The 10409-nt window shown below is 43.7% G+C and overlaps 1 protein-coding gene across 2 annotated transcripts in view; it reads left to right on the top strand.

Annotated features, from left to right (window-relative positions):
* The first annotated feature begins 53 nt into the window (after nt 1–53).
* STXBP3 (syntaxin binding protein 3) overlaps nt 54–10409 on the top strand; it is a 46456-nt gene continuing 36100 nt past the window's right edge. The window contains exon 1 of one of the 2 annotated variants that reach the window (XM_038413130.2): nt 54–254. In XM_038413130.2, the coding sequence (XP_038269058.1) occupies nt 191–254 (64 nt within the window). In that variant the 5' untranslated portion in view covers nt 54–190. The remainder of the gene's footprint in view (nt 255–10409) is intronic. The other variant, XM_043520479.1, reaches the window with a different exon arrangement.

Here is a 10409-nt window from a genome sequence, read left to right as displayed (position 1 = left end):
CCGGGGCCCGCTCCGGCGGCGCTCGCCTACGTCACGGCGCAGTGCCAGAGGGGCGTGGCTCTCAGACCAAAGCGAGGCTTCGGCGGGTCAGGGGGTGGACTTCGGGAGGGGTAGGATGGCATAGACGGAGCGTAAACGGGGAGGCGGGTTGCGTAAAGTGACGTCAGAGGAGGTGGAGTTTGGGGGCAAGATGGCGCCTGCGGCGGTAGGGGCCGTGGCCGGGGAGCGGGGTCTCAGGAGCTTGGTGTGGCAGAGTAAGTCCGGGGCACCCATGTTCCCTTCCCGCCCCTGCGGGCCCCCCGCTGCCCCCTTCCTCTCCCTAGGGAAGGGCTGACGCGGCTCCGGCGCCGAAATAGCGAGTCCTGGCCCTGGGGCCCCAGCGCCTGCCTTGCGGCTGCCCCGGTGAGGGGAGCCCGGGCCGCGGTCCTGCCCTCACTCCTTTAGGGGCCTTCCTCTGTGTGCCCCCCCGCCCGGTGGGTCACTGCGTTCCGCCTCTGCGGTCCCGGAGCCCGAGCCCGCGGCCTGCTGGGCGCCGCCGAGAGGGTGCGGAGCGGCAGGGTCAAGGGCTGGTTGCTGCGGGGGCATGGACCGTGCCTCACTGAATGGGAGACAGCCGTTGGCCCCACCTGCCTAGTGATTTGGAGGCTGTGTAACGCCCTGCCGCGGAGCCGCGCTCTTGTTCGTGAGCACCAGGAAGGGTCCCCGGTCACTGAAGGCACGGGGCCTGTTAGAAATGTTTTGCGGAAGCGCAGTATAGGCTGATGTTGAAAAATGTGTTTTTGCTCCATGGGGTCCTGTCTTCACGGGTCTGGGAAATCCTGTTGGTCTCATTATAAACATGCCCTTACGGAAGTGCTACAGATGCTGGAAAGTAGCACTGACTTATTATGCTGACAACAGGTCTTTATTCTTAAATTTTCGTCTGTGCTCCAGTTTGCACCAGTTTAATTAGTTTAGCCTTTGTCTTGATCATTATTTTTCATGGGAACGTTATAAGGGAATAGTTCTGTTACAAAAACTGCAGCATTGACACTGTTCTAAGCACAGCATTTTCTAATCTTCCCCCTATGATCAGTGGTGAAAACAGTTGTCATGGTGTTGACAGGGCTCACCAAGTGGACCACCCATTGCAGGAAAAATGTGATAATGACAAATGTTGAAGTTAGTTGGCACTGTGCACTCTAGCTGAACAGTCATCTTCTTCAGTGGCTTTTGAGGGAAGCGGGAGGTTGCCAAGCTCTGGACAGAGGACACCCACTGTCAAATGCAGCAGTTTTTTATAGTATGGAGCCAGTGCCCCTGAAAGGGGATTCTCATCATATTTCAAGATAATGGTCAGTTTTTACTGAATATAATCAAGTAAACGTTGCTTTTCAAGGACTTCCACAGACTCATTTTTTGCTTATTTTCAAATGTTAATTACAGAGTATTTCATTTTCTTTTTAATTGTTGCTAAATAACCACAAGGAACATACAGTTAGCACTGTTTATTATTAACTGCATATGTGAGCAGAATTGTAGCTTTCTTAGCACACTTAATTTTGTCAGAAAATTGCTGTTTAAAACACCTTGTACTACTTTTCATATGGGTGTAGTGAACATTTGTCTTTTGGCAACTGGATACTAGTAACACAATGTATTTGGGAAAGTAGAAGTCCAATCAGAATATTTATAAAAAAAAAAAAAAAATTTTAACAGCTAAAGATTTTGCTGTACATGATTGTACAAATGGATGTGCATTTCAGAAAATGTGAATAAATGAGGGGGACAAAGCATTTATTACCCATGGTTATTGTCAAATTTGGCAGCACTGAGAGAGGTGCTGTCACAGAAGTATGTAGAGATTGAAAATTGAGTCTGTCATCCAGAACTTGAAAGAGTCACTTGTTTTTCCCTAACTGGTGACAGGAAAGTTTTCCTGGAAAATGCAAGGGAATTAAGCCATTTCTACTGAATGTAAATTTTCCTTTGGTGTTGCAAGAGGCAGCTGAGTTTCTAGCCTTTATGGTTGTGAAAGTAACCGTACCTATATATACCCATGTTGTGTGGCATTCCTGAGTCTTTCTTCAGTGCTTCCTGTAGATTTTCCAAAACAGCAAAAAAGTGAAAATATCAAGAGACTGAACACTTCTGCTGCTATTTTGAAAATAGCAAAAATCCTCTGTCATTCTGAGGAGCAGTAGAGGCAGGTACTGTTGCTGTCCAAGCAAAGGACTTTTCCCACCCTGAGAGAATGAGGCTATATATAATAGATATGTCCCCTTCAGGAGCCAAAGTGCTGGTGGAAAGGTAAAATATCAGAAAATCTGTCCTGTCTGGGAAATGGACAGGGTATTGGAGGACCCTCAAACAGAAAAATAAGGCTTTGAAGCTGTCAGAAGGACTGTTTCTCCCCCTCCTTCCCGCAACAGACAGGAAGTATTCCACCATTCCAGAGAAGTGTAGTAGTGGGAGCTTCATATTTATCAGACATGTACTAGTTACAGGTTGGTATTAAAAAATGGAACCCTTACAATGGTCCAGGGGCAACACACTTTCCCCCCTCTGGAAAAAGTACAACACCCCTTTTTTTTAAAGGAAAAGGGGAACCTGGGCTTCTTTAAAGTCCTGCAGATAGTTAACTGTCTAGTAAATTCTCCAACATGTGTTCTCTCCCAACGTACAGTTTTCTCACTGAGTTGGGAGAGAAACTGAGCTACTCAGTTTTGTTGGCAAAAGTTGCCTTTTGCTGACAAAAACGGGGAGGTGTACAGACTACAAAGCGGGGATGGGCAAACTACGGGCCGTGTCTGGCCTATCAACCTTTTAATATGGCCCTCGAGTTCCCACTGAGGAGCAGGGTTGGGGGCTTGGCCCGCTCGGGCACTCCAGCCGGGGAGCGGGGTAGGGGGCTTGCCCTGCTCCGTGTCTGCTGTGGCTGGGGCAGTGTGCAGAGCTGCCTGGCTGACGCCACACTTCCACGTAGAAGCCGGAGGGGGGACATGCCGCTACTTCTGGGAGCTGCCTGAGGTAAGCGCCACCTGGAGCATGCACCCCGACCTCCTCCCATGCCCCAACCTCTTGCCCCAGCCCTGGTTCCCCCTCCCACGTACGAATCCCTCGGTCCCAGCCTGGAGCACCCTCCTGCACCCCAAACCCCTCATCCCCAGCCCCACCCCGAGCCAACAGCCCCAGCTGGAGCTCTCACCCCCTTCAACACCAAGTCCCAATTTTGTGAGCATTCATGGCCCACCACACAATTTCCATATACAGATGTGGCCCTCAGACCAAAAAGTTTGCCCAGCCCTGCTATAAAGCTACTTTTTGGCAGCAAAACTCTGCTCTTTTGCTGAAAAATAAAACCTCTTGAACAAAAGGCATAAAGCTTTTTTGCTGGGTAGTTAGAGCCACAAAGCATCAGTGCAGATGCTGCCATTCGTTATATCAACATAACTGGCCGCCTCTGGTATCCCACAATGCCTGGTGTGACTGCTCTTCTCACTGTTTTGAACTGGGCTGCCCTGCAGGCATATGCCCTTCCTCTTTCAAAGCTCTGGGAAATTCAGGCAGCTGAGCATGCCTTCTGCTCCGGCAAATTATTACGGTGGAATCTTCCTGTTCTCCCTTGCTCTAGGAAGACGGCGGCAGGCAGACTGCTGGTGGGGGGTGGAACTGCTGTGGGGACTGAGTCCCACCCCAATGGCCCCCTCCCTCAGGGGGTCCCCTGGGAGAGGCAGATCAGCATTGTATATTGCTAATGCTGTTGAAAGCTTCGCAAGGCATTTTGGGAAGGGTCAAAGGTGTGAGTGTGGAGTGGAAGATTCCTTTGCAGGCTGTTAGAAGCCCAAGCGGGGGGAGGAAGAGAGCAGAGAATGGATTAACTAAATACTTCAGCTAGCTCAGTCCGAAGATAAGACACTGGCCTCAGTCCAAGGTCACGGAGCCCGATGAGAAGTCTGTAGCTGTATTCATATCTTAGCCAGCTGTGAGAAAAGGAGAACTAAGCTGAGCAGGTCTACAGAGATTGCAAAAACGAACAAGACAGCGAAGGCCAGCCTGGGGGGGACAAAGTTTGGTGTCCCTGGAGCCGGTGTGTTTTGGGAAAGCTGAGGAGGCCACAGAGACCCTATTTAGACTGGTACAAAGAGCACGGGGAAAAGAGGTAGCTGAATGAAATGCCCCCAAAAGAACCCAGGACTTAAAAACCCTTCTGAGAGCCGAAGCAAGTTGGAGATCAACAACGGACCCTGGATGACCTATGCATGGGACAAGAATTCCCGTCCATCCCTCCCCCTCTTCTTACATTACACTGAGGCTTGACCAGCCTTAGGTAGTGTGGGTGCGAGTATGAAAGTGGGTTAGGCTTTGGGGCGCTAACGCTTTCTTCCTTCCTCTGAGTGATGTGGGGAACCCCCAGCACTCTCCGCTGTTTTATTATTTTATCAATAACGCTTTAAAATTCAGACACTTGGTGTGCTCTTCATCTCCTCGCCTAAAAATCCTGTGGCCTCAGCCTGGTCACCTGATGCCTCAGGCAGATGGGTAACATAAATCTGTCACAACTGCTGTGCTGTTTTGACTGTCCTCCATGTAGAGAGCTCACAGAGCTGCTGAGGATGCTGCTCCTGTCAGCTGAGGAGGCTGTGGGAGAACTCGGAAGGAATCATAGAACCATAGGCAGGCAGAGCAGGCTTCTGCTGTGGGGGAGAGGAAGGGGGAGAGACTGCTGTGAGGTTGGTGATGTCCCCCTGCCTCAGAATAGGTTTGTCAGGAAGCTGTCTGAACTTAGAGACAGTATGCCAACACACTTGCTCTTCCCCAATACACATTCTGTTTCCGTTTTTCTTTCCCCCCCCCACACGTCCTGTCACAGTGTCCCCTCCCCACCTCAGTTGAAAAGCAGCAGACAATCTATGAGGATGCTCATGGAATGATGGGGTTGAGAAACTTGCATCATGTGACACTGTACCTCCCCCATGAGGCATTGCAAACCCTTCCCTAAGTACCCTGCAGCCAGTTGCATAGTGGGATAGATACCCACAGTGCACTGCTCTCTCTGTTGGTGCAAGAGCTGCTAGTGTGGATGCGCTCTGCAACACGATTATAGTGTAGACATGCAGCAGCGGTTTAAAGTGGCGTAACTTTTGTCGACAAAACTTTGTAGTGTAGCCATAGCCTGAGTCATTTTGGCTCTCAGTATGGGGGTAAACAAGAAGTGCTATCTATACATTCAGTACATTATATGTATATCTAGCTAAGTTCTTAAAATTATTTTCTGTTTATACGGCTGTGAGGCAATTAACATTACAAATTAAGTTAATTTAATGTAATAAATGTTACAAATAAGATCTGGGTCTGAGGAGTTTTTAGTCATATACATGAAACCACAAGTGAAGGTGACTGTGTATGGGGACAATGGAAGGAAAGGTGAGGGTTGCGAGAACAACTTTGAGATTTGACTTAAGTTATGTACGCCACTTAATGGTATTGCTGTCTTTCTATTTATGGAAGAGAAGAATGGCCATATTGGGTCAGACCAATGGTCCATCTAGCCTAGTATACTGTCCGACAGTGGTTGGTGCTAGATGTTTCAGAGGGAATGACTGAATAGGGCACTTTCACAAATGACCCATCCCTTATCATCTAGTCCTAGTTTATGGCAGTCTGAGGTTTAGGGATACCAGAGCATGGGATTGCGTACCTGAACATCTTGGCTAACAGCTCTTGATGGACTATCATCCATGAATTTATCTAATTCCTTTTTTTTTTTTAACCAGTTATACTTTTGACCTTCATAGCATCCCCTGGCAACAAGTTCCATAGGTTGACAGTGTGTTGTGCGAAAAAGCACTTCCTTATGTTTGTTTGAAACCTACTACCTATTAATTTCATTGTGGGGCGCATCTCAGGCGGTGTCTCCGTTTTGTTATGTGAAGGGGTGAAGAACACTTCCCTATTCACTTTCTCCACAACATTCATGATGTTAGACCTCTATTATGTCCTCCCCCACCCTCCCTTTAGTCCTCTCTTTTGTAAATTGAACAGTCCCAGTCGTCTTAATCACTCATCTGAAAGCTGTTCCATACACACACCATTTTTGGTCCCCTTTTCTGTATGTATCTTTCCAATTCTTCTTGTTTTTTTTTAGATGGCACCACCAGAACTGAATGCATTATTCAAGGTGTGTGTGCACCATGGCTTTATATAATGACACATTTCTTTATCTTATCTATCCCTTTCTTAATGGTTCCTAACATTGTTAGTGTGTTTGACTACTGCTGCACGTATGTTTTCAAAGAACTACCCACAATGACCCCAAGATCTTTCTTGGGTCGTAACAGCTAATTTAGACTCCCATCATTTTGTGTATGTAGATGGAATTATGTACTTAATATTTGGATTTCTTATAATCTAATCCTTAGGATTGCTTCTCCTTCACTACTTTCCTTTCTCTCACATTAAGTGGAATTGATTGGTCTTTTCATTGATATGGGATTCTTCTAGTTCTTCTAGAAGAAAATGGATTTTTAGGAGATGTCTGAGTGAAGAAAGTGAGGAGGAATCTGGCATGCTGGTAGTAGGTTGTTCTAGGCATAGGGGATAGTATGGATGAAAACCTCAGGATTAGCCAAGGATATGGGGGGGGGTGTGAAGGTGGCATCATTGTCGGAGCAAGAGCGAACATAATCAGATTAAAGATGTAGGTGGAAGTGGAGTTTACACTGAATGGTTTTGCATATTGAACTTGTAAAAATGAAGTATATTCTTTAGATATAAGGAGTAGAACTGGGCAGATAACTGACTTTTAGTTCACTTACAGCAATTAAAAAAAAAAAAAAAGGGAGGGGGGAGGAAAAATCAGTTTGGCTTGAACCAAATCTGAAAATTAATAATTTAAAATATATATATATTTTTTTAAATTGAAAGTGCATTTTTGGTTTGAACGAAACAGTTGTTTATATCACTGACACCATTCTGTCAGAGGGTGTGTGGGTCCTCTTGAATATTTCACAGAATTGGATACTAGGAGAGAAAAATGTCCTAAAAGAACATTTATTTGAACATAAACTTCTACCCCGATATAACGCGACCCAATATAACACTGGTTCGCAAACAATGTGGTAAAGCAGTGCTCTGGGGATGGGGCTGCTTTAATAAGGAAAATGCTTGAGGCCAAAGCAAGTTCGATATAATGCAGTTTCACCTATAACGCGGTAAGATTTTTTTTTTTTTTTTTTAGCTCGCGAGGACAGCGTTTTATCGGGGTAGAGGTGCATATGGAGCAGTTAGAAGGAGAAAGAGCAGTTAGGACAAACACGCTAGGTGTTACCTAATTTAAAAAAAAAAAATTGAAAAGGGTTCAAGAAAGGAGCGTGGACAAGGGAGCAATACTAGACATGATTGGATTTAAATTGGTGCCTAGATACTATGATGATAGGTGCATTTGAAATGCCTGATATAGATAACTAGAAAGACCAGAAGGCTTTTAGAACAATTCATGGTGAAATACTCAACTGCCTTGGCAAGCTAAGCCAGTGAATTTGGTGAATAGTTGCAAATCCAGGGTCAGGAGATGTGACAGCTAGAGTGCCACAGGGGTGGTGATCAAATGATCTGTTGATGATTTGGAAGAATTGCTCAGATGTCATGAGTGGGAATGCCAACTAATACCAATAATAGGTAGATGAGATTTAGGACGTGAGCTAACAAGTGGATTTAACATTTACTTTAAACATTTTGTTTTAGTTTTTGGCCAAGAAACTAAAATATTCCATTGAAAATTGAGATGATGATAGCAAACGTTTGCCAGGAATAAGTTTATTTTTACAATGTGGTCTTTATACAATGCAAGATCTAATTTAAAATTAGATCACTGGGCTGAGCTTTCTCAGGAATGAAAATAGAGTTCTTTCAGGTTTCATTGCACTTCAGAAATTCCCATCTGATCTTCTGAAACTGAGATCTAGAAGAATGTAGGGTAATAAGTATAGTGTTATAAAAATGATTGGTCTGATACAACAATATGTTAGTGTGCTACGTGCTGATCAGTGAACGTCCCTTAAGCTAATAGCTAACAAACTTAACAAGCAGTTATGTTTCTGGCAACAAATATAGGGATGAAATGGATATTGACACATTAATCAGAGAACAAATCCACAGGGATCACTGTGGTTCTGTACAAAAGTCTAAGGACACCACACCTGGAGCATTATGCACAACTTTGGATTGTGGAGTATGGGAGGGATGTTGAATTATTAGAATTGGAAACAACTCGGAAGGCAATAGCAAGGAATGATAAAGGGCCTTAGGAGTTATATAAGTAGAGAAGTTGAGTTTTTTTTCTAAACGCTCTAGTTATGTTCATTAATAGCATGAACACAACATGCCAGGTTATGTCCCCTCTGAAACAACTGTAAACATGACATTGAGTGATCTAACTGCGCAGCACAGTAAGAGCTAAATTATGCAGTGTGGCAGAGCTGAGTTGTGTGACACAATCATTTCAATTTTAGTGAAATTCTAAAAAATTCACAGGATGAAAATAGACGGAGGCCTGGGTAAGGAGGAGGCAGCATATGGCATCTTAAGGGATGCAAGGGGGGAGCTTTACTCCTGTACTTCTTACAGATTTCTGTCTTAGTGAAAAGAAGAAAAACAGTTGGGTGGGGACAAATTATACAGCCATGTAATCATGGCAGACATTGGGTTGTTGGATCTAGCAAGCATGGTATATGTACAAACACTAAGTGGATGCGCTCTGAGCTGCATGCCTTCCTACTATCCTGAAACTTTACCATGCATTTTGCAGTACTTCTGCAATAATGTGGGTTGAGATGTTGGTTCATGTTTTCAGACAACTCTGATTTTTTTTCCTTGCTTTTTGTTTTCTTTTGAATAAATGGTCTGACACACTTCTTAGTGGTTTTAAACATAGTGGATATTTATGTGACTGAAATAGAGAACAGAATAGTTTAGTCAGACTTCTTTATTTAGCATTTATAAAGTGGTGGCACTACCAGACTGGATCCTGTTGTGCTATGTAAATGTGCAAGGGGGTGAATTTATGAATTTGCTAGAGTGCCAGTTAGATTTTAAAGCTAAGGACTAACAAACTGCATTTGCTGGTATATAATAGAATCCAGTAGGCCGACCCCTAATTTATTGTGTCCAGAGACTGTTAGCTTACTACTTCTAATACTGGGTTCTTTTAAAATCAACTTTTAACTTGAACGGTATTTCTCAAATCAGGACACTGGCTTATTCTTAACCAGCCAACAATTATTCCCCCAGAACAACATTAATATATCAACAGTTAACCACTCAAATGTAGATACAACCAATTGTGTGTATTACACAACACTATATAATTGTGCAAGCAGTTCTCATAGACTAGGGTTGAGGCTTAGCAGTTATATCAAAGAACAATGGACATTACTAAGATTTATTTATCCATGCTCAGGATTCTTCAGCTTGTTGGGTTGAGTCAATTCTCATGAGCATGTGGTGACTTCAGTTTATATATCCTAGTTTCAGGACTTGTAGGAGGGGACCACCCTCTTATTCCCATGCTAAGTGAGTGCTTAGATTTTAGCTCTTTTCGTTTTTGTTGCTTTCATCAGTATCCAATAGCTGGTGATGGTATATAACTAATTTCTTTAATCCTTTCCTTATCAGAGGTTTTTTAAGTTTGATTTGTTTCAAGGATTGTATTTCATTATTAGCTCCTGCTATCAACTAGGATCCTTCCCTTTAAGCAATTTCTCTTAATATCCTAAGTTGTACCCTAGTTTACATTTTTTGATATTTTTTTCCTTGTGTCAGACCATTCCTATTCTAGAGTGTAACAGTTCTTTACCATGAAAACCAACAAAATCCTTAATCTTTTAAATTTGGAGGACATACTCCATACAGCAGTTTACATTGTGTTTGACTTGCCATAGAACAAGACATTTTCCACATATAGAAGGATGTAGATCTGACTCACAAGGCAAACAAATGGGCAGATTCTGATATGGGATGAAAGACAGATTTACAGTATATTTGAGTTGCAAAGAAAACTATATATAGGTTGGGGTGAACATTTTGCTTGAATTTCTTGGTGTAACAGTTATTTTGTTCAATTTCACCTTCAGTCTTACAGCAACATTTCTAATTTGCTTAACTTGCATCTTCCCCAATCATTTTTTGATCCACTCATAATGTGCAATGGGTCTCTGCATAACAAGGCAGCATATCACCCTTGCATAGTAACTTGGAGTTCTTTTTAGGTAGGTTGGGAGGGAGAAAGAGGTTTTATCCATATGCAAATTATGAGAGATTCTTGCCTAGATGTAACAATATTCTCATTTAATAATTTTAATTGGAATTCCTGACTTTGACTGTGGGTCCTTTAGACAAAGTGTCTCTCATGATGTGAACCATTTTCTTCC

Source organism: Dermochelys coriacea, chromosome 8 (genome assembly GCF_009764565.3).
Source record: "Dermochelys coriacea isolate rDerCor1 chromosome 8, rDerCor1.pri.v4, whole genome shotgun sequence".
NCBI lineage: Eukaryota > Metazoa > Chordata > Testudines > Dermochelyidae > Dermochelys > Dermochelys coriacea.
The sequence above is the reverse complement of the archived record's forward strand: the minus strand, read 5'-3'. Positions and strand labels throughout refer to the sequence as shown.